The 24,247-nt window shown below is 46.5% G+C and overlaps 2 protein-coding genes and 1 long non-coding RNA gene across 5 annotated transcripts in view; 1 reads left to right on the plus strand and 2 right to left on the minus strand.

Annotated features, from left to right (window-relative positions):
• LOC109520274 (GTPase IMAP family member 8) overlaps positions 1-7,745 on the minus strand; it is a 13,727-nt gene extending 5,982 nt beyond the window's left edge. For 2 of the 3 annotated variants that reach the window (XM_019877392.1, XM_019877390.1), the window contains exons 1-7: positions 7,632-7,745; positions 7,048-7,221; positions 4,436-4,954; positions 2,932-3,496; positions 2,524-2,621; positions 2,293-2,424; positions 1,782-1,990 (exon numbers count right to left, since the gene is read on the minus strand). In XM_019877392.1, coding sequence (XP_019732951.1) covers positions 1,782-1,990; positions 2,293-2,424; positions 2,524-2,621; positions 2,932-3,496; positions 4,436-4,460 — 1,029 coding nt within the window. In that variant the 5' untranslated portion in view covers positions 4,461-4,954; positions 7,048-7,221; positions 7,632-7,745. Of the gene's footprint in view, positions 1-254; positions 620-1,399; positions 1,991-2,292; positions 2,425-2,523; positions 2,622-2,931; positions 3,497-4,435; positions 4,955-7,047; positions 7,222-7,631 lie in introns of those variants that run through there. The other variant, XM_019877391.1, reaches the window with a different exon arrangement.
• Positions 5,497-11,129, plus strand: adsl (adenylosuccinate lyase). The gene is made up of 12 exons (XM_019877393.1): positions 5,497-5,867; positions 7,682-7,885; positions 8,410-8,454; positions 8,635-8,714; positions 8,797-8,968; positions 9,051-9,097; positions 9,314-9,404; positions 9,520-9,589; positions 9,720-9,867; positions 10,260-10,440; positions 10,541-10,717; positions 10,822-11,129. The coding sequence occupies exons 1-12, from the start codon at positions 5,724-5,726 to the stop codon at positions 10,906-10,908; spliced, it is 1,446 nt and encodes a 481-aa protein (XP_019732952.1). The 5' UTR covers positions 5,497-5,723; the 3' UTR covers positions 10,909-11,129.
• Positions 9,754-18,059, minus strand: LOC109520276 (uncharacterized). Its single transcript, XR_002169141.1, has 4 exons — positions 17,394-18,059; positions 14,252-14,389; positions 11,675-11,816; positions 9,754-9,835 (listed from the first exon to the last, which is right to left on the minus strand). It is a non-coding gene; the product is annotated as an uncharacterized LOC109520276 (long non-coding RNA).
• Positions 18,060-24,247: the final 6,188 nt, after the last annotated feature.

The following is a 24,247-nucleotide window of genomic DNA, read 5'->3' on the forward strand; positions in this document are numbered from 1 at the left end:
ACTGCATTTTGATCCGGTGTTCAATGGGTTCTTTTCTTACAGAAGCATTTCCCTTACGAGGCCTTTGATTCGATGGAATCAAAGAGCACGAGATAAGAGCGTCGACGCTCTTTTCAAAATGAAAGGTGCGGTAACAGAAGGAAGCATTCCTTCCAGTTAATCATTTAGCAGACATGAAAGAAAACAAGCTGCCTTCTCCAGATAATGTCATCTTGGACAAATTCCTTCGTGAGTGAAATGGATTAGACTTCTGATGTGCTCGGTGGCCTCATCGCTCAACTCAACTCTTCAACTTTAAATCATGACAGTGGAACATTCTGCAGGGTTACAGCGAGGACTTTGCCGCGGCACCTCCTTCGGTAAATATATTCATGAAACACTTCCTCTGCAACAGTCCTCAAAAGTGATCGCCGTCCAACATTATTTCCTAAAAGATCCAGAATGGCTATCTAGATGAGGCTAAAGGTTGATGAGGTTCGGTTTGGTCCTAGTGGACACCCAAAAGAACAGAACACGCACACAGGAGCTCTTGGCTTTCACTTTCATCACTGCAGCTGGCACCCTCGACAGTCGTCCTCTGGCTCGGTGTTGTCGGATGAGTAAGAGCTCTCCTCACTCACTGTCAAATACAAGACAATTAAATTAGACAATGTTGATGACAAGGCAACAGCGCCACGCAGTCTCATGCACTAAAGTGTCAGCGAGCTTTCCATGGACAGTCATCTCGAATCAGAGCTGCATCAGACATTGTGTCGTTACAAATGACAGTCGGTTAACTTTATGTTATTAGTTGTCATTTGTAGTGGTGTACAACTGCACTGCATCACACTGAAATGTTTGGAATCCTTTTGACTTACTCATGTATGGTATTGGTATATTTTGGAACAGTGGTCCCTTGAGTCAATTCATTTTTGAGTATATCAACTCAAACCTCCCCATTGAAATGAATACAAATGCCATTAATCCGTTGCAGCACCACAAAAAAAAAAAAACTTTGAATATAGAAAGCCAATAAACATAATAAAATGGAATATGAGAAATAAATCGATTTTTATAAAAGTCTAATTGAAGCAAAAATCATGTGTCTGGATGTGTGCCTTTAAGGGGCGCGGCCCAGCAAGTGATCTTAGCAGCCAGTCCACAATGACCACAATGTAGCCCAATGACATCGTCTGACTTGGTCTATTGTTGGATTCTTGATGTAGTTCTTATATTGGATGAGATGAGATTACGTAGGTGTACCTACGGATTGTCAAGTATGTGTCAAAGCGGAGTTAAAATTCATTGGTCTATTGTTGGATTCTTCAGTAGTTCTTGTATTGGATGAGATGAGATGACGTAGGTGTACCTATGGATTGTCAAGTATGTGTCAAAGCGGAGTTAAAATTGCAGGACTTACACCATTCGGTCTGCACAGGGAGGAAGGCCTTGTCTCCGTTTTCCCTGATCATCTCCTCAATCCTATCCAGGAGGTTTGAGATGCTCCTGTCCTTGCCAGGGGTCTTACTGTCCAAGACGTGGTAATAGTTTCCACAGTACTCAAGAAGTCTTTGGAGCTCCCGGCCCCCTCTGAGTATGTGCTCCTCAATGGGCGTTCGGCCCAGCCAGTCCCCGCAGCTGAACAGTACCATAGTGTGGAGGCAGGCGGTGTCGCCAAAAAGAGTCTCAATGTGGGCCAGAAGGGTTCTTCTCTTCCTGGCGGTGAGGGAGGAGACCACAGGGAGAACCAGCAGCAGCGTGTGAGGTCCAGGTCGCAGAAGGGCGGCGCCACGCTGTGACTCCTGGCGGATGCGCTTCGGCGTACGCCGCACGGAGAACCAGTCCCAGCCCGGGGTGTCGACTATGGTCACCCGGCGCCCGGACACGAGCGCCTGCCTCCGGAGACAGAGGTCCGTCTCCTGGCCGGACTCAAAGAACCGACGGCCCAGGATGGCGTTCCCCACGGAGCTCTTTCCAACGCCCTTCCAGCCTAACAGCAGCAACCTCAGTTCTGACAACAGAACAACAAAAGCAAGAACAAGATTAGGGAAAATAATAAAAAGTCTTTGAGCAACAGGCGTTGAATTTTTTTCCCTCTCATAACAGCAACATTTCATATCTGCAACGAACCCATTCCCGCAGCGCAGCGGGAGCACGTGAGCCAAGTCTTTGCAAAACTGCTTGACAGCAACGCTAACCATGTCACGCTTGAGCGGGAACAATTTTTCTCTCCAGGGGCAACATTTGGATGCACATGTAGTCATCTTTCTCCTTTGCACACATTAAACACACACAAACAGCTCCCCCCCATACCTCTGGGAGGACCTCCAATCATTTGCTCTCTCTGTCTAGCGTGCTCCTCCATCCTCATCCTCTCCTCCTCCAGAGCTCTCCTCGCCTGCTCCTCCTCCAGCAAAATCAGCTCGTTCACTTCAAAATACCAGCCTGTCCAAAAGCAGCCAGCATACATCCAACAATCAGATACTGCCATGTCGTAGGATGCAGGAAAAAAAATGTCACATATTGCTCGAGAAGTCAACAAACCTTGGTTGTCGGTGATCATTTCCTCCACCTTTTCCATCAGCTCAGGTACCTGTGTATTGTCCTCCGTGTCTTTCCAGCTATTATCAAAAGCATGATACCTGCAGGAAGAACGAGGATGGTGGAGCTCAACCAAAAGATGAGGAGTAAGTGATTTCCTGTATTCTAAGGATCATCATCTTTTTCAGCCCCCATGGAAATCAACCGTGACCCCACTGCAAGACTTTCATTATTTTCAGCACCTTTTATTCCCAAGTTACGAAAGCCTCAGCTGATTGTGGCAAGAAAAAAAAAAAGACAAAATTAAAACCATCGAATAGCCTAGTCTAAAACGCTTCAGTAAAAATATATTCAGGTGGCCCTACGGGGTCAAGCTCAGCCCCAAGTAAAGCCAAGGATACAACAGAGTACCTGCTTCCGCATCTTTCCACCAGCCACTGCAGGGCCTCTCCTGTATTTGCGATGTGCTCTTCAATGAAGACGCCTTTCTGTAACTTGTCCACCGCAGTGAAGAGCACCATGGAGTATCTCCACGTTCCACCCCCCAAGGCCCCCAGCTGCTCCTCCGCGGCTCTCCTCTCAGTGTCAGTGAAAGGCTGCGAGACAGACACCACCAGCAGGATCGCGTGAGGTCCAGGAGGGCAGAGGATGGCCCCCATGCAGGGTCCCTCACTATCCAGGCTTGGCGGGGGTCTTGGCAGGCTCTCGGACTCGGCGCCAGTGTTTCCATTATCGTCTGCTTCGGTGTCGTCCTCTGCATCGCTGGGGATGACCCACGGGGGCGTATCTACCACCGTGACTCGACGGCCGAAGATCTCCTTCTGACCCACGTTGCTGTGAGTAGTCTCCGTCCCAGCGTCAAAAACCTCTTCTCCCAGGATGGTGTTGGCTGAGGAGGTCTTACCAGATTTTGGACCCCCGAGGATCAGCAGCCGGCGTTCAGGGGGGAGACGGCCCCTGGCCTCCCCCGCTGAAACTATGGGACATCAATAAGAAGTAGTTGAAATTAGTCCCCGGAGCAGAGATTCCCAGAAAAGGGAATTCTCCCTCTAGTGGCATGTAAAAGAACCACACCTAGTACAGTTCAGTTGTATTTGACTTTTAATTCAATACATTGAAAATCTTGAAGAACTGATTGTTTTTGAACATTTATTTAGGTACAATTTTCCATTTTTATTGACTGTTTATGTTTTATAGATTTGAATGGAATTGCTATTTGAGTACAACGTTAAAGTGGCTGACAATAATACAAAATCTACTTCTAGGGACAAAATCTCAGCCTCATTATTTTTAGGTGGCACTGGTTTTGAGGTTTGAAAGCCGCTGCCCGAGAAGGATTCTATTCTTTTTGTGTTCCCTTTATAAGCATTGCTCCAAGTAGTTTATCTTTGGCAAAAACCTTTTTCCGCTCCATGTATCGCCCTTATCTGAGCTCCTTCGCTGCTTCAGAACTCCAGAACTCTTCTACTTTACTGACTCTAATTTCGTTCTTGCCCTTGCCTTCCTATCGTTCCTCTCAGCATGCCACCTTTATTGTTCCTTTATGTCCAGATAGGAGGAACCTTGGACACATTCCAGGAAGCACATCACACGCACAAAGACGCTTTTTCAAATAAGAAGTTACAAGAGAAAGATACACATTGTGAGAAGCTGTCAACTCTAAAAATGGGATACATTCCAAAGTCAAACGGCTCGGCAGGGGTGATAAAACGGGGAGGGTGATACGGGGAGGAGAGCGAAGCTGAGTGAGCGAGCCGGCTGACACGCTCCTTGTGTGCTACTGAAGACATGAGAACTAGCGCAACAGTTTCTCTGGATCAAGAATGACCGTGTCGAGAATTTCCAACCTAAATCCATTGACTGAATGAGACGATTTGAGCCGCAGGAGTACGACAAAGGATGAAAACACACTTACCAGTGTCAGAGGACACAGCAGCCATCTTGTGTGTAGAACCTCTGGCTTCCTCCTCCTCAGCCCCCCTCCTCCGTCTCCTTCTTGCCTCCACCGTGGATTCCTCTTGCAGCCTCTTCAGAGGGAGGTCTCAGTGGCGATGCATCCGAGGCAGGGTGGGGAAAACTGGCAGCTCAAGTGCTCTTCCTCTTTGACCCTCATTCTACTGCAGCGTAGCTCTCTGTGGTCTCCCTCCTCTGTCTACCCCTGCCTCTCCTCTGAAATTCAACCCCCCCCCGCCCCCCCCCCACACACTTTTTTGTAATCTTTTAACCCTTCACCCAAATGTTTTCCGTCCTTACTTCTGTTTCTAGTCCTGCTTCTCTGCTCTGTCAGCTCCCCTTTGTCTCATTTATCTATTTGAGTAGAGTGAGCAACCTCGGTGTAGCCGCGTAGTCCATTTTTGTAGCAGCAATTACAGGATGTCTCATCACATCTCAGGCAAAAGAGAACGCTGTTGCTCAGCAGCAGGAGCAGCAGCATCTGTGGGCAGCGGATGCAGACTGCAGTTAGGAGGACAGATAGAAAGACGGATCGACAGAGATGATGGAGGCGGCGGCGGCGGGGGGGGACAGGTTAAAACGCGGGCTGTGGCGTAAGATAACGTTCACGTACGGCGGGGGATTGTTTCTCCTGCCACTCTTTATCCCATCGTTAGCCTAAAAGCACAATTGCTTAATTCATTTTTGAACGCTCTCCGAAAACGTGAAATAAAACACACGCACGCACGCACACACACACACAAAACAAGAGTCCACATGGCTACGATTCAAGGTTTGCGGATCACCTTCATGACTGAGATTATAAATATACATAAAGGAAAAACGATCTAAAAGCTCAATTGCTTAATTCATTTTTGAACGCTCTCGGAAAACGTGAAATAAAACACACGCACGCACGCACACCACACGCACACACAAAACAAACAAGAGTCCATATGGCTACGATTCAAGGTTTGCGGATCACCTTCGCGACTGAGATTATAAATATACATAAAGGAAAAACGATTTTTTGCACGTTGGTATCTTTTGTTTATTGATATAGTCCGACTAAGTTTATTGAAGTCCTCCACAGCCCTCTGCCGTATGTCTCTACAACTGTCACAAAACACTTGCCGTACGGCGTCTTACAATGTCGTAAACCCGCGTGCAATTTGTGAAAGAGGCTCCGGCGGACTTGCTGAGCGTGCGTCCGTGTGAAAAGGACTCTGTCAAATCATCTTGAGTGAGAATAATCATCCCACTTGAGAATCATGGCCGCATCTGAGGAATTCATGAAGTATCGTTCCCCACTGGTGTCAAGATATGCCAGCAAGGAAATGGCGTACAACTTCAGTGATAGGAAGAAGTTCACAACCTGGAGAAAGCTGTGGATCTTCCTTGCTAAGGCTGAAAAGGTTTGGCATTTTGTCGTTGGGCAATGGGCACTGGCAAGCTAACGCTGTACTGAATATACACACATATACTACTATTTTGGTACTAATGTATCGACCTACACGAAGGCAGAACGAGTTCCTTCCAAAAATAGCCTTACGCCATCAGCTTCTGCTGACAGCCACACACTACTACAACACTCGCTTTATATACAATATCATTGTATTGGTTCACTCAGAAAGTATGTCGTTTTCATATTACAACAGAAGTGGAATGTAATCAATGTCATCAAAAGTAAATACGGTTTAATTACGTACTGTTCAATTAAAGCTTGCCTGATGCGCCAATCTAAATGCACAAATATTATCTGATATTCTTTTAGAAGCATAAATATCTCAGGAATGAGATATTTGATATAAATTTATGAGATAAATATCTCAGGAATTAGATATTTATGCTGGCATGTCGATAATCCCGCAAACTACATTTTTATATAATTTCAGTTTGGTAGCATATAATTGATGCTCCAGTAGAAGTCATTCTCTCATGATATTGTCAAATACTTGAACGGAGCTGTGCAAATACTGTACTTTCAAAACTAGAGCAACTCAGTTCACATTTCCAATTGAAATTATTGTCTAGATGAGCCCCGTCTTGTAACATTGCGGGGTCAACGATCACTGAAAAGTGTTGATCCTCAACAGTTGGATGATATTTTATTACTATTTTATATATACAGGTACTCATTAAAAAAAGATATTTATTCGTCAGCAAGTTAGTAAATACCGCAAAGATGTTTAGAACTATTTTTTTCATTCTTGCATACATGTTTGCTGCAAAAAAGAATAGAGTAATGCAATTTTCAAACCTAAAACACAGCCTGACTGGATTGATCAGATTGAACACATGATGTTAACTAGTGGCAGACCAAAGCTCACATGCATCCCCTCACATGATCTATTATGTACACTAATCAGAGCAAGTTACAGCCCACATTTGCATGTTCAGACGTGCTTCTTGAGTTAACACAGCTTGGGGTGGCTACTCTGTGGTTTGTGTGGAAAAGTGGTGTGCAGAGAATGTGTTGGTAACAGGAGACAGCAGCCTGCGATTGCACCCCTGAATGGCGCTTCAGCCGGGCTCAAACTTTGTTGACCTAATTGAGATTCATGTAATTCCGCGAGGACCCGGGAACATACTAACCTTTAACAACCCAGGGCTTGAAGTAGCAAATGGTTTTAGGGGTGGTACCGAGTTCCTCAGTTCATCTGTTTTATACTTCCATCCATCAAAGGGCTGCTGTAATTCAAGAAAACAAAGCACCAGTCTACTCAGCATATTAATTAATGTCACAAAGACGTCACATGGATCTCCACGCTGCGGAAAGACAGAATAGAAAATCCAATCAATAGCAGAGAGCTTGCCATCCACATCTTAAACAGTCCTTAACAAATGCTCAAACAACCCTTGTCATTGGAACCACGTTGCTCGCTGCCATTCAGCAAGGACATAAAATAGGGCTTGACATTCAAAGACGTTTCCTTGATCAGGGATCTGGAAATTAAATGAGCAATTATTAATATCATTACAACGAACCACATTCATTTTGTACCACTTCTGCATTGTAGTTACTGTACATCAATTTTACAATAATTTTTTTTTTCCAAGATGGTCCCATACCATTACAGTAACAGTGGCGATGACACATTGATGGTAATCTAAGACTGTTCTAATACCTCAACTGACAAAACTATTACAAACTGACCAATGAATTCAAAATGCCAAACCTGTTAAATTCAATCTTCATTTCTCTCGCCTCCGTTGCTCTTCTCCTCAGGCTTTGGGACTGCCCATCACGGACGAGCAGATTGCGGAGATGGAGAGCCACGCGGAGGACATCGATTTCAGCATGGCGGCGGAGGAAGAGCGTAAACTCAGGCACGATGTGATGGCTCACGTGCACACCTTCGCTCACTGCTGCCCCGCGGCGGCGCCCATCATCCACCTGGGAGCCACCTCCTGCTACGTGGGAGACAACACCGTAATCACCGCCAAGCTCAACTTCCTCAGAAATTGCACACATATATTTAAAATGATAGAACAGGATAATTTTTTGGGGGGGATGCACGTTCTGGAATTGGCACTGCGGTATCATGCTTTGCCCGACCGCCTCACAATTGTGAGGGTTTCCTTCGGTTCTACCAGCTTGACACCCCAAGTCTAAATTGTCCACCGATGTGAAGGCGTGCGAGTGTGATTGTTTGCATGTGCCCCGAGATTGATTGGCAGCCAGTACAAGGTATACGCTGCCCCTTGCCTCAAGCCAGCCGTGACAGTTTCCAGCTCAGCAGAAACCCTAATAAGGATGAGAGCTACAGAAAATAAATGCACGGATGTTGGTAATCCGCTTTTGAGAAGCAGTTGTGTATTTTGGGGATCTCGAATCAAAAGCATATCCACTTTCTTAATCACGTGATATCAGAGGAGGACCACGCGTTCATAAAAGTAACCCCCAGCATGCGTTCCGCGTCATGCCTCTTAAGATATTTTGCTCTTCCTCGTCAGGATCTGATTATGCTGCGTGATGGATTCGACATTCTCTTACCCAAGGTGAGGCTCAGCTGCATTGCCGCAAATGTTCACCCATCCATCCAATCAAATCAGGACAATCAGTCATTTGGAAATTGTGGGTCTCAGATGTTTTGAAGCGTAAGGTCATGGATAACTTTTGTTTCTTTTCCTATATTTACATTCAATTAACACGCAGGATTGTTGTTCTTGTTTTGACAGTTGGCAAGAGTCATTGACAGACTGTCAAATTTTGCCGAGAAGTATTCTGACCTCCCCACGCTTGGCTTCACACACTACCAGTGAGTCCGTTCTTTCTTTTTCTTCACCGCGTACATACACAGTCTGTTTCCACCACGTCACCGCAGCCTTTCCCACCTGTAGGCCGGCCCAGTTGACCACGGTAGGTAAGCGAGCGTGCCTGTGGCTGCAGGACTTGGCCATGGACATGCGGAACCTGCAGCGAGCCCGCGACGACCTGCGTTTCCGCGGGGTCAAGGGGACCACTGGCACTCAGGCCAGTTTCCTGCAGCTCTTTCAGGGAGATCACGACAAGGTCAAACATTTCCATTGAAATTCCCCGCACCATCATATTGAAGACATTCCCTTCATGCGTAGCTTTATTTATCTCCCGGTAGGTGGAAGAGCTGGACAGGTTGGTGACCGAGATGGCTGGCTTTCAAAGGTAAATTGTGGATATGTACTTCTTGATGTACATTTGGACAATTGACTGGCTCTTAGTGGCGGAATGATAGCCAAAATCAAACAGTTATAATTTGGATCAGCATCGAATTACACACAGTAAAAGATGCACATGCCTGAATGTTCTTATTTGGGGTCAGTATTTTTTGGGGGGGAAAAAATTAAAACTGCAGTATCACGTGTTCCCTGGACTGCACAGAGCCTACCTGGTGACTGGACAGACGTATAGCCGCAAAGTGGACATCGATTCTCTCTCCAGCCTTGCCAGTTTAGGGGCGACCGTTCACAAGGTAATGTCCACTCTTAGAGAAAGGGCTCCCTCTAGTGGTGCTTTTTATGTTTGATTGTTTTAACCCACTGTGAATGTGGTTTGGCCGATGTGAGCTGCGGTCTACTCTTCCACAGATTTGTACTGACATTCGCCTACTAGCCAACCTGAAAGAGATTGAGGAACCTTTTGAGAAAGAACAGATTGGTACAGCCACTCACAATTGAATGCATACATTTGGACAAAAAGTAAAGATTTATACCATAGCCTGAAACAGAGGTTGCGATACTCGCACCTTCAAGTCTGATGACATTGAAGATTTCTCTTCCCCACGCAGGTTCGAGTGCCATGCCATACAAGAGGAACCCCATGCGTGCTGAGCGTTGCTGTAGCCTGGCCCGGCATTTGGTGGCGCTGATGGCTGATCCCTTGCAGACGGCCTCAGTGCAGTGGCTGGAGCGCACGTTGGATGATAGCGCCAACAGGTCAGGCTCACGTGAGATCATCTCATCTGAATGCTACTTAGTTCAAAGATGCGCAAAGTACGGCCTGCGGGGAAGCATATGACCCGCCCCGTTCCCATTGAGCATCTGTGAGTCTGGAACTGTTTTTTCCATCGTAAGACTCCAAGGTCTCCATCAATCAAGATCTCAACCGCTGTTGACTTTCACTCTCTCTGTTTACTTCATTCTTGTGTTGTGTTGTCATCTGTGGTGATGGATTGCAACAAGCCTATTTTGACAAAGTAAGGAGTAAAAATTACAGATATCTGGTTTCAAATGTTGGGAGTAACCAGGAAAAGTCATCAGAAAAACAAGTACTCAAGTAAACTACAGCTTCCTTCTCATGATCCTTCACTTGCTTCTTTCTCAAATAGGAGGATCTCCCTGCCGGAGTCTTTCCTCACCGCTGACATTATCCTCAGCACTCTGCAGAACATCACAGAGGGCCTGGTGGTCTACCCCAAAGTTATTGAAAGGCACATCCGCCATGAGCTGCCCTTCATGGCCACTGAGAACATCATCATGGCCATGGTGAAGGCCGGAGGCAACAGACAGGTACACCGCAGCACCCTGCTACGACGTTCATCAGTGTGTATGGAAACATTGCTCGTCGTGCATCAGTTGTAAATAAAAGTTGCGTTTACTGCCTTCTCAGGACTGCCATGAGAAGATCCGCGTCCTGTCTCAGGAGGCAGCAGCTGTGGTCAAACAGGAGGGCGGCGATAATGACCTGCTGTCTAGAGTGCAGGCTGACCCTTACTTTGCTCCCATTTTGGGACAGCTGGATGCCATATTAGACCCCAAGACCTTTATCGGTCGTGCTCCCCAGCAGGTAAACTACAACTCTCATGACGTGATCCAGGATTTTCCCTGGTGTTGTCAGGTCTCTGTCAGATAACGTGAATGACCCGTTTTCTTTACCGTTGCCGCCTGCAGGTGGCCAGATTCCTGTCAGAAGAGGTGCGCCCTCTACTGGAGCCCTACAACTCCAAAATGGATGTCAAGATAGAACTTGAGCTCTAAGGCGTCAACACTTTGCCGAAGTGACATCATAGTGAGGACGATGTTATCGCCCAAAAGCACATCTACCCTTTTAAGAAGCGGTAGCGAAGCCTACGTCATCAGGAATCATTTCGGTGCGATAGTTTTAATTTCAACCTGTTGTTTTAACATCATAAATCAGGGGCTATTTCTGACGACTTTTTAGAGTTAACATGCCATTAAAATAAACAAATGACCAATAAGCCTCCTTGTTTTATGTCATACTTGCGAAACAGAGCCAAAGTTCTTACGTTCATTGGCACTTTTGTAAGATGCGGAGTCATTATTCATTTTAATTTGTGCTGCGGTGAACCCTGAATTTCTGGGATAGGCTCTTCTTTTGAAGATGAACAGGTGGCAAATTAAACTGTAGACTGGAGAGTATCGCTTATCACAAACACTTCTCAAACGTGAAGAGAAACTACCATGACGCTGATTATAGCAGCCCCCCCCCCAAAAAAGAGCACTTATTGCTGAAAGATTGAGTGTGTCACAAAATATCTCAAGAGCTTATGATGCATGTTACAATCCCTTCTGTATGCGTTATGGTATTTTATTTTTTTTTAGTAATGTAGATTTATTTTAAGGTTCAAGTTCTTGCGGGGGGAAAAATTATCAATAACTTTGTATTTTGTTCTTTCAAAATTTGTTTTGACACACTTGTTTCCTCTGGTAACAAAGGTTGAAGGGATTGTGTTGCCACGGGAGACCGTCGGCTTCTGACGTGTGCCTCAGCTGTTCAACTCACCTCCAAATGTCATTATGGGATGATCAATGTTGACCTCGCCGCTCCAACTGCCATCGGCTTTGTCAGTCACTTTCTTGTTTGTCTGCAAAACTCCACGTTGACACGTCCCTCCGGTGTCGAAATTCTTTCGCCCTTGAGTATTCTGAATTCGTCCAAAAACCAAAAAAAACATGAAGGTTAATATCGTCAATTATTGACCAACGAACAGTGATGGGATATTGTAATTTTCTAGGAATGCTGCCAAAGTGATCATTTGATAAGGATGTAATTATTTTCATAAAACAGTAACCTGATCAGTGTCTACATATAAATCAATGTCATTAATTATTAATTATAACCTGTAACAATAACAAAAATATTCTTAAAGGTAATCTCAACGATTTTTTAAAATTTAAGGAGCTCTTCATTTCAAAACGTTTGGTGGCGCCCGTGTATGCGATGTGTTCCTGAAAGAACTGGATGGTGCAATAATGTTTATTTACACACGGTGGCGCCATCGGACCATTCGTCACTTGGCAAGTTTCTCCCCCGTTAGGTCGCCCTTTAAAGACAATCCTTTTCAATTTGATTATGTACATTATAGTACGTCTGTAATCCAGTCTACCAACTAGTTAGCAAACAAATAATTGAGCTATTCTATACTCCCGACAAAGCCGTTTGATTCCTTCCCTTATGATTATATTTTCTGCGCAATATGAAATCATGTCATGGTTAGTGCATGGTCAAAGAATACCAGGAAATGTCTGCCCTTGGTCTTCCTCCCTTCCATCTGTCAGCTGGCTGGACAATAGATGAAGGGGAACGGCAGGGGGAAAAATGTTTCCGTCTAACGTAATGAGAACAACTACCTCCATAATCTACATAATGGGAATTGGTAATTGATTTTCCCAGAGGATTTCTTAAAATAATACAACAATAATAGTAGCTTGAACAATGATGGGTGGACATTTTCAGTAGTGACCAGCAGGGGTACTTTGGAGAGAGTGTGTGTGTGTGTGTGTGGGGGTTGAGCAGCTTTTTTCTTTGAAATCCCTTAATCAGACTCTGTGTTTATTTTGACGCTGTAACCAAATGAGATTTGTAATTTGTATTTAGACTGATTTTTATTGTTGCATTTTTCAATTCACTCGGGGTTTACGCCGAGGCCCAGTTTAAAAAGAGACCTCTTGGCCCCCAGTGTACCACTCTTTCCTGACAGCATTCTTTCACATACTTCGTGCTGCGTGATGACTCGAGTGGGGATGGGGGGGGGGGGGTTGACGAGTAGGCACAGCCTGGAATTCTATGGGAATTTCTCAAGAGCCATCATTTGCCAACGTTCTGCAGCAGTGCGGCTGGCTGCCGATGTTCTCCTTTCACTTAACAGTCGCTTGCTCATGACATCAGATCCCAATTGATTTGTTTTATTTTCAATCTTTACATAGAAACAGACTCTGAAATGCAACTTTTTACAATGGCTGATATAGTCGATATATCATTTAAAACCCAACTTTAGCAACCAGGAGTTCACCTTAAATGTTGACGCTAGTAAAAAAAAAAAGAAAGGAAAAGAAAAAGGACTGAAAGAGTTTTCTATCTTGCTGAGGGGCTGTTAAAATGACAAAACGTTCTTAAATTATGCAGCAAGGAATTCAGAGGGAGTCCGCTGGTGCCAGAACACCCCGCAAGCCTGCTGTTTTCATTAGTGAGAATAAAAGGCCTCCGATAGAGTAAAGAAAACTCATAAAAATCACCAGTAGCGGTGTGCAAAGTCTTGGAGGCCCTTGATGTAAATGTCAGCAAAAGGTCTGGGTCCTTTTATTGTAATGGCGCAGAACATGTTTTATGTGACGCCCGCCTTGTTGCTTTTGACTTGGATTCAGAAAGGAGCGAGTCGAGGACCTGCCTTACTCTGCTTCTTGACTCTAATCTCTCCTAACACCTGCTTGGGCCTAACTCCCGTGACCAGAAACCAAAGCAACGGTCCTATCCAGCGATGAAGGACTTGCTGTTGCGGACCCCCTTTAACCGATCTGTTTCTACCTGTCGCGTCTTATCGTCACAGAGCCAAATCCTGCACATTCCACCCTGGAAAGACGATCTACAAGAAAGTCGCCTCTGCCAAATTTCCAAGGCTTAGAGAGGATGAGGAGGGGGTACGAAGGAGGGGGGGGGGGGTCAGAGTTTGGGAGCGTGATTAGGAGGTTAGAGTTGTGGGGGAGTGGACTTGCAGAATAGAGATGGAATTGTCCAGAAGTGAAAGCATCAGATGGAGAGACGGATAGAGGGGCCTTTAGAAGCAGCTGACATATGAAGCAAGTCCCGGGGTGACGATGGACTGAGCAAGAGGAGCTCCGAGGGGGGGGGGGGGGGAGGAGGGGGGGGGGGGGGGTCAGAGTTTGGGAGCGTGATTAGGAGGTTAGAGTTGTGGGGGAGTGGACTTGCAGAATAGAGATGGAATTGTCCAGAAGTGAAAGCATCAGATGGAGAGACGGATAGAGGGGCCTTTAGAAGCAGCTGACATATGAAGCAAGTCCCGGGGTGACGATGGACTGAGCAAGAGGAGCTCCGAGGAGAGGAAAGAAGACGAGTGGGCACCGGCAGCCGTGATCTCACCCGACAATCCTCTTGGCGGCGACTTCGATACAGATGCCCTTTTGCTGAAAAATGCCAAGCGCACCGCATTCCATCTCGCCACACAAAGGCCCGCCCTCGTCCGGGCTGCTCAGGCGCAATCTGACAAGGGATAATTATATAATTAGGCTGACTGCTGCTGATAGGGACCGTCAGATATTACAGTCTGTTATCTAATCAGGCATTGAAGCGAGTCTGGCCTTTTCGGGGCGCGCACGTGTGTGCAAATGCGTACGAGTGTGTGTGTGTGTGTGGGAGGGAGAGGGGGGGGGCTCCCTCTGAGGCACTTACGGCGAACAGATTGTCATGATAGTGACTAACAGCTATGGATCGACCTTTAGCCTTTGGTGATAAGGGCCTGTATTGTAGTCGTGTAAATGCACGTGTGTGTGTGTGTGTGTGTTAGGACGCATGAGATAGTGCTCCAATAACCAGACGGTTTATGCCTCATAGGCTCCTCTGACAGTTGATGTCATCTTAGTGAGCGTCAAACTTAATTGCAATGCCTCCAGATTTTTTTTTCTCAGCTCCAACCCTTAAATTTATTTATTTATGTATTTTTTGCTCATGTCCTCGTGGGATACGGCGAGGCTCCTCCACACCTAGTGACCCTAGCGACGATATTTGCTTCAGAAAGTGGATGGAAGTTGAGTCCACATCGACTAGTCACTCATGAACAAACAAACAAACCCCCGTATGATTAGCGGTGAATTGACATCACGCTCCGAATGTCATGATGGAGTAGTAAAATCGACTAGTCTCTAAAACACCGACATTTTTCAAACCGTGTCATGATATTGCATCGCTCTGTCCCTTGAGCTCGCGACACGGTGACACCGCATTATAGTTTGGATTCCTCCATGCTGCTCTTTTCACAATAGCCCAAAAAAAACATCTCGCTGTTGTCACTTTGAAATCATTCTGCCTCCATCTCTCGTTTTAGTTGCGCGTGTGATGTCATCAAATGAAACGTTTTTTTTTTTCCAATTCGGGGTGGCCGGTGCCCACCCCACGCGCTGCGGCGGCACATACGTGATATGTGCTTTCTCTTCTGATATTAAATATGCTGATGCTATTATTTCCAGGTGGAATATGCTGCATGTTCATTGCTTTCGGGTCATTTAGATTTGTAATTGTAGGTTTTTGAGCCTTTATGAAATATAGGCTCAAACCCCCCCCCCCCCGATCTCGTGGGCATCGGTAGGATGGTAAAACAGATTGAGTATGTCCACCCCTAGCCTGATTGTGGAGGCAGGATTTAGGTTCCCAGACGAGAATGGAGAGCTACAACAGTGTCCCTCCTGGTTGGCCACCACCCAACATTCTCCCCTTTGCATCGCGGCCTGGCTTTGGGTGTGTGTCCATCGCAGAATAGACTATTGTTGATCACGTAAGAAGGAGAGCCAAGGGAAGACGAGAAGGGGTGGAGGTGGTGGGAGTCTGCAGCAGATGGTAGGGGTGAAATGAACTTTTAACAAGCTGCTTCAAAAAGAATTTAAAAAAAAAACAAACACACAATAAAGTAGCCTTTCCCATCCCACTAACCAAGTTGACGTGCAAGTATCCTCACAATCATTATCTCTGGAGCTAATTTTTTTGTTTATTCCCGTTTTCGTTTGTGGTGGTGTGGAACTGCACCATAACAGCCCCCAGGCGAGCTCTCTAATAGAAATGAAAAAAACCCCGCAAAGCATCTAGTTACAGATTAGCATGAAATCTCCGGCTGCAGAATTATATTTGGACATTTTGATGGTTTTGAGGTGGTGAGAAATGTCGATCCAAATAGAAATGTGGGGTGGTGGGCCGGGGGGGCATTACCAGTGAGTCCCGTTTAGAATTGTGCTGTTTTTAGAGCCTGGCGACATGCTCTCAAGTTTAGCTACCCCCCCCTCCCCAAGAGGTTTGGATTGCTTGGAGCCTTTTCAGAAAGAGAAAATAGTTGGCTTGGCTGGGTTTTACTAGCATGGAACAGTAATTGAAAATAAACTGCCTTTTGAAGTCAGGCCATCTTTTTAAATTGGTGCCAATGCGATTGGAATACTACGTTATATCATCTTTCCCCACAAATGTCCAGATAGCAAACGAAGCCAAAAATGGATTCTCCCATCATTCCTTTTTGTTATGACAGAACTCTAATTTGCCGTTTTATAATCTTACAACCGAAAAACACGTCTGAAGTTAAGGACTATTTGTACCATGTGTAAGATGCACTTCCGATCTCGCCAGTGATCAGCAAATTAATTCCCACTTCACTTCCTGCTACAACCGCGGAGGAAATTTTCAGCACTTCAACTGCCAGTACAACAAAAAAACATAACATAAGGGATACTTATAAGTTCGATAAACGAGATACCACTACTGCACTACTTGTGTTGTGATGTCATCGTTTCACGGTAAGACATTTAAAACGATTCATCACAACCACATGAGCGCTACCGGGGGGAATCGCAGATGAACCTGCGGGACGGGCCTGTGCACGGGCCACTTGACGTCCAAAAAGTTCCCTCCGAAATAACGAACGTTTCCCGCCCGCCCTCTCCAAGCTGGCCCGCAATTTCATATTTCGTTGGTATTTCCGCATGTCTCGCGCAGATGCAAAATAAAGGCCATTGGAGTAATCGTTATAATGTGGAACAATAATAACGGAGGGGAACTGAATGAAAGCCTGGAGAGGCTTGTTGACCTTTCTGAGCTAAACTGGTCCTGGCTTCTGTCTGTGCACCGCTGAGCCCATTGTGTTCTCAGACCTTATCATTGTGTTGCAGTTTCCTCTCCCTGCTGTGTGAGCGCACATGGGCATGTGTGAGGATGAGCGTCGGATTAAAAAAAAACAAAACATTTTTTTGATGCATGTTCAAGTGTCCCGTCCTTGTGCTCGACGTTGAAAATGAAGATGGGGATCGACCTGGAATAGGCGAGGACAAGCGTGCTAAGGCTTTTCCCATGAGTATTTGTGTCCAAAATCTTAGTTTACTGATCTAGAATGATATTCATATTTCGGTTGTCTCCCATAGTAAAATAATGGCACATTTTGGCTGAGGCAGGGTACAAAAAAAACAATCAATAAAATATATTGAAAAAAAATTGCTTGAAACGCTTAACTCACCGCACTTAACCTTTGTCAGTTCACTCCGATCTTTGACTGTTGTAGGAGAAACGCGTCCTGTGATGTCACCGTCAGCTTTGTTCTTCCAGACAATACACCCACACCGCTGGGCTTCCCCTACCCCGGCAACAGGGGGAGCTCTTGTGTCCTAGTGGTATGTGTGCCATGACTCATCGCCTCCTTTCTCCCACGCATCACTCACACACACACACACACACACACACACACACACACGTTTAAAGGGTATTCCTGTCCAACAAGCAGTATAGCGACAGAGATACATACATGACCTCACTTGGTTTACAGTGAAATATCGGAACAATGGTGACATGGGCTCCATGTAGGATGTGGGGGTGGACTGTTGTCCCGGGCAACCGATATTCCAACACAGCTCCTCTGACTCTGGCATCACAAAGCGTGCTCCTTATTGAATCAATGGGCCGTATTGATGCTCACGGAGAGAGTGAGACAACAGAGGGGAATGGGAGAAGGGCAGAGAACAACTGTGTGTGGATGTGCGTATCTGGGAGTGTGTCGCTGAGTGTGCATGCTTCATTTTTTTTTTTTTTTGGTGCTACGTGCAGTTGTTTCATTTTTATTCTGTCCACGTTTTTGAGGCTTATGTGAAATATCAAACTTGCTGCTATCGCGTAGATTGACGCGCGCGCGTGTGTGTGTGTGTGTGTGTGTGTGTGTGTGTGTGTGTGTGTGTGTGTCTTTGAAGATCTCAAGTCATGATGGTTTGCACGTATACAACAATGAGCCTAAATTAAGCCACGTTAAAGGCAATGTGATGTTTGTATGTGTGGTATTTGTATTTGAACAATCCGTTAATGGAAAATGAGAGCTCATATTGGCTGGCTGACAAGATATGAACACAAAACGTGCACCGCAGTAACGATGCTGATAATCACGCTGCCGTGACATTGCGCAGTTGGTCACCAACGACCGATGTAGGTTAACAAATAGCACGGCCTCATTGCGAATTTTATATTACAAGTATTTCGGCTTCGGCGGATACTTTACGCTTCCGCGCTGACATCCTGAGCGAGGATAAAACCTTTTCCGTACGACGGCTTGGATCCGCCGCTGACCTGGTGATGTCGGAGCCGATAAGGGGACGCCCACGACAAAACACCTTTGGTACCTTTGGCCATCAAAGCTATCCTACTATTGTTCCCCCCACTGCACAGGAAGAAAGGTTTGTTGTGTTATTGTTGGATGAGGGAGAATGAGTTAGCGTGAAGAGTGTGTGTGGACGTGTGTGCGTGTGTGTCTTTTGGGGGTGATTGTGTGTGTGTGGGGGGGGGGGCTGTGTCTGTTTATTTCTGAAATATGCATAATGCGTGACGCTTATATCGAGTCGATTGTGGCAGGAAGCCTTGGATTTCTGTACCTGAGTCAGAGCGGAAGAGAAGCTTGCCGTGCAGGAAAACACCTGGGAGCTGTGAGGGAGAACAAACAAACCCAGAAGAGGGAAGAGGAAGAAGAGGGAGAGGAGAGGCAGGATGGGGAGGGGACTGAAGGGGGGAGAGAAGCGAGGTGAGAGCAGCTGCTGTTGAAGCCTTCGCCAGAGTCCAGGAAGAAGGCCGAGGAAGAGAAAGTTCCGGTTTGTACGTCAGCGAAGCATCGTTGTGCTGGTTCGTGAGCGAGCCGAGTGGATTTGAATCACATCTGTGCAAAGGGAGCTGTACAGGGAGCGGCCTTCTCGCTTTGCAGTTTTGGTTTGCGAGCCGTCGCGTGTGCTTATCGCGGACACGCGTTGCTACCGTTTCGCTCCTCTGCTGCAATTTATTGCTTACGGCTTTTTGCAACAACTTTTTTTCCAGCCTTAAAACCCTTGAAGCAAAGGATATTTAAATGCAAATGGTGGAGCAGCACATGTAGACAGATGACGTAACGCGCACAGTCAAGGCTTGAACAGTTTTAGGAAAAGATTAAAATGCGATTTTGATCAGATCAGGCTTCAGGGCAATACTCACTATGAACACTTGAAAGCGATTCCCCCAATCATGTAAAGACACTCAAGAGGCTTTTGCGAGTTCTCAACACAACTTTCTTCGTTCCCAGCGGTCTAACGGTACGCATCTCATTTGCCACCACGGAGCTGCTGAGGATTAGCGACACAGAAGAGAGAATCCGCACCGCAGAAAGATCATGTTGAGCCGCGTCTGCTAGCAAGCGCAGCTCACAGCTTTTTAATGACCGCTAGCTCGAATTTGAGTTCGACATCATCTCTCACTATTAACATGTCAGCGTGTGAAGATTTTTTTTAACTTGAAACAGATCCTCTTTCAAGTGTAGGGTGACCGTCCTTGCTCACTTTTTAATATCCAAGTATACTCCGCGATCTCAAACCTAGCAGGGCTCATTCTGTCATTCGTCACATTTGACCAGTGCTGTCTTGATGTTGGCTAAGCCCTACAAAAACGCTTTTGTTGCTGAGAAGTAACGCTCCCCCCCCAAAACAATTTTTTTGCCAGACAATCCCGACAACTATGGCACTGACAAACGCAGACCGACCCCTCCCAAAGCCGCGCACATGGAAATGTCTGCCCTGTTGTCGCGGTCCAGACATCATATCCTCGACACGGTTCCCCACTCGGCTGCCACGCAGCCTTCCCCACTCCGTCTCTTGCGCATGGCATTGTTTTCAGACACAATTTTCATTGTACGCGCCGTAGGAGGGGGAAATCGCTGCCACAGCAGACGCCAAGCAGGCTCGCACTCGGCGACCTTCATCCGCAGTCAACCAGTGGCATCTTTATTGCCTGCACCCCCCCCCCTTCCTCCTCCTCCTCCTCCTCCTCGCTCACACCCATCCTCGCCTCGATTATGCCTTCTGGGAGGTAAAACTTGGATTTCCCCCTGTTTCCACTCTCCCTATCTCTTTAACAACTCACCTTTCTCTCACCCTCTCATTAGCGGCGCGCCTCTCATTTCCTCTCCTCCCCTCGACTAAACCATTCGGTCCTTTGATTCAACAAGCTTTCTCCGCACCTTTTTTTTTCTGTGCCGATACCTGTCGGCCGGCCGGCGGTACCTCAATCTCGCTGCACCGATGCTACGGCTATTGTACTGTACCGAATGCGTTTGGTGCATTGTTGTCACTCTTCGATTTCACATGTTCTAAGCCACAATAATGTCTTCTCTCACTTGTATCTGATCAGTACAAGTTATTTCGGGATACAGTTGGTTTTTTTTTCCCGTGCCTCACCGGCGCTGTCTGGACAAGTCTGATCACTTTGACGTCGTTGAACTCAGTCGATGTGCTTACGTATCAAAACTTGGAATAACGTAAATGAAAATGTGAAAATGGATCGTTTATTTCAGGGCGCGTGCAGCTTTTGCATTTCCGGGTGTATTTATGGATTAGCGTGTTTGCGCAGAGCACGGAGAAATACAGGTGTGCGCATTCCCCGCGCTTCGAAAAGCCTTCCAAGAATCTACAGGGAGGACTTGACATCTTGTAATTTATGACAAGAGGCGGCGTTTGGGCTTTTTAGCTTACAGCTGCGCGGACGAGCGCCAAAGTGAAAAAGCTCAAGGCGGTCACATGAGTTCATCTTGACGTTGCGTTTTGTCATCCTCATCATCTTGATTCTCATCGGAACGGACCCGACAACATTTTTGGGGGAACGCAAAAGTGAGAAAAGGTGATGGGTACAAATAATTGTCGGGTGAACATATAAGTGCTTAAGAGTGCGGAATTACACCATCACGATGAGTTTACTAAACTCCTGATCGATGTATCACGGTGATGCCGTAAAGGTGTGATATACCGCATGGAAAGGAAAAAGGGGGAACCGACATACCCGAAATACAACCGTGGCTTGACACTGGACATCGGAAAGTAAGATATACTATCCCATTTATCTCCCGGCAGCAAATACAAATAAAGTCTGGGCATAAATAGCGACGGCGTAGAAAAGAAGACTTCAACATGCATGCGAGCCGTACCTCTGATGTATTTGCTGATCAAAAATAACCAGCTTGGCCACGGCGGCACCGCCAAGCAATCAAAGCCCAATCCTAAATTTAGGCCAGTCGGTTTGTTTCTGTTTCGATGGCGCGCAACCACCCTTTCCACTGGTCAGACGACTTGCGCCAGACGCTCCTCTGATACTAAACGGAGATCAGACGTCGTATGAAAACGCACTTACGTGCCAACCCGTCTCGTCTGATGGACCAACTGCAGGCGTTCTGTTTTATTTTCTCAATATCTGCTGGCAAATAAAATTCATTGTAAACTTTGCATGAACGGGGAATTTTAATATGGAGCATTTTTAAGAGACGTGAGCAATCAAACCACAACAATTTTTTTTTTTTTATAGCTCTTTTCCTCCATAAGTATTGTGGGATGGGCTCTCGTTGCCCGCATTGGCGAAAGGCAGGCTATACCCGAGACTGGTTGCTAGGCGATCACAGGGCACATAAAGTCCCAACAAGCATTCACACCGACATTCACAAATAAAGGCAAGCCAGAGTCTTAAGTTCGATTATAATTAGATGATACACCCCCCCTCCATCCCCAACAACAGGCCGATAAAGAAGCCGAATAAAAATAAAATATCGCATCGACGGGAGGAGTTGATCAACGCGGTGACACGCTACTGCGCACGCGTCCGCAATTTTGAGAGGAATACCAGATGATGGGGATGATGGTCGGTCACGCTAAGGACAACGTCATCAGGAAGCAAGCTCGTAAACAGGAATCAAAGGGAGGAGACTCGGCCAGGACACAAACGCGCCGGCATTTTTAGCTCTCCGTTTATAAATACACCTGCAGCCGCCTTGAACCGTTTTCCTTCTACTCCTCTTTCTTGGACTTTCCCAGAATGATGTCCAGTTTGCTTCAATGACACGGACCGTCGCCCAATCATATGGTGTCGCCCCGCCCACCCCCGAAACAGACCTAATAGCAAAACATTTCAAAGAAGCCGCTCAAGCTGCATGGCAGTGAACGCATTTATCCTTCTTTGACCCCACTTGACAAGTCGGGACGCATAGCCGAGAACAAACAGTGAGGCATGTGCACACTTGAACGACTTTCTGAATTCCTCCTCCGTTCGGCGCCTTAATTTATTAGCCCCGTTCGCGCTGCGGTTATAAAGCGATATCCACGAAACACGTAGCAAGTGACTCGGCGAGCGAGCGGCTCAGAAGTGTAAATCCAGTCTTGTGGAGAGCATGAATGGTCACTGTGAGGCCGAGCGGCGAGGGCCAAAGTGACAGAGAACTACTCATGCGGCCATTCCTCACTGAGGTGTTTGTACGCCGCGCTGTGGTGTGGTTCCTCCTCACTGGATTTCGACAAAACGCCAAAGGCAGCTGCACGCACATCCGATTTAGAATAGCGGACTGTTTGCATTTTGTTTCACGTGCGTGGGGTAAAAAAAGCATGAAAAGGGGCGCCCCAGCGGTCGACTGGTTAGTGCCTCACATTGCAGAGGTGCAGGGTTCGAATCCGGCCTCCCTGTGTGGAGTTTGCATGTTCCCCCATGCCTGCGTGGGTTTTCCCCGGGTAGTCCGGTTTCCTCCCACATTCCAAAAACATGCAGGGCAGCTTAATGGCACACTCAAAATTGTCCCTCGGTGTGATTGTGAGCATGGGTGGTTGTTTGACTATGTATGCCCTGGAATTGGCTGGCGACCGGTTCTGGGTGTCCCCCACCTGCTGCCCGAAGACAGCTGTGGGGATAAAGCGGATCAAAAAATGGATGAGAGAGAGAGAGAGAGAGAGAGATTTTTTTTTAAATCGACCATTGGTGATGATACCATCATCATCATCATTAACTAGTGGAAGTGGTGGAAGTTCTAAGTCAAAAGATGAAAAGATTTAGCCAACGTTCGCTCGTCTTTCATTCTCACGCCGTCCCTCGACACGGGAACCCGCCGTCATGATGTCATGTTTCAGTTTTGGATGTTCAAGTCAAAATTTTTAAAAAAAATCTGTCGATGAATGAGGTATTTGCTTCAACGTACAGACCCTCATCCCAACTCTAACCCTAAATGACCTCATCCCACGTCTCCATAACACCATCACATCATAAAAATCAATCACAAAAGCAACTCTCGGTCGACGTCATCCTCTCTTATCTACCGAGACGCGCTGATGAGAGTCGAACGATGCTGCTAATTGAAAGTCTCTCCCTCTTGACTGCCATTCAGCCCACATGCATGTGCACCTATTAGCGCGCAGGGAGCAACACACGCACGCACACACACACGCACGCACGCACGCACACACACACACACACACACACACTGGCAACCCTTTGTACAGTACAAATACAGTCGATTCCTGTTTTTCGTTTCTAACATCTGACCGTGGGGAGGGAACGCCACGATGTCCAATTAAGCACTGAAGTCTTTCTGCCCTCAACGGAAACCCCCCACAACCCCCCCGCATGAAATCAAATGCCATCGTTGTTCAATGGAAGATTGGTTCACGGTGCTGTGACCTTCCCCGGATCTTCTGAAAAGCTCTTAAATATTTGGGCGAGTGCTGTCATTTCTCACTCCCTCGCTAAGCATAGAGGGTCCTCTGTCCGACGCTCATGGCCAAAATGATTGTCAGCTCGGGACAGCGTGTGTGTTGGCCAATCTGCGATGCGGGTTGAGGGGGCAAGTGATCTTCGTGGGCACTTTCCATCTGTTCTTTGTCCCAACACACGCATGTACAATCCATAGCGGAGATGCAATTGTGCACGAACGACTACACTGTTAGAAATGCAAACACTATGGAACTCAAATTCTGTTCTAAACATACATCAGGCCAGTGTATACCGTCAGGCTAATAATCAAGGACTAATACCTTTTTGGAGCAAAAACAACAAAAAAAAAAGGACAGT

Source organism: Hippocampus comes, unplaced genomic scaffold (genome assembly GCF_001891065.2).
Source record: "Hippocampus comes isolate QL1 unplaced genomic scaffold, H_comes_QL1_v1.1 scaffold193, whole genome shotgun sequence".
Lineage (NCBI taxonomy): Eukaryota > Metazoa > Chordata > Actinopteri > Syngnathiformes > Syngnathidae > Hippocampus > Hippocampus comes.

Bases quoted from the DNA above. Each gene is read 5' to 3' on its own strand.
- adsl (XM_019877393.1), top strand. From the start codon at position 5,724: ATGGCCGCATCTGAGGAATTCATGAAGTATCGTTCCCCACTGGTGTCA. The intron at 8,715-8,796 runs GTGAGTCCGTTC...TCCCACCTGTAG, and splicing joins CTTGGCTTCACACACTACCA to GCCGGCCCAGTTGACCACGG. The intron at 10,718-10,821 runs GTAAACTACAAC...TGCCGCCTGCAG, and splicing joins TCGGTCGTGCTCCCCAGCAG to GTGGCCAGATTCCTGTCAGA.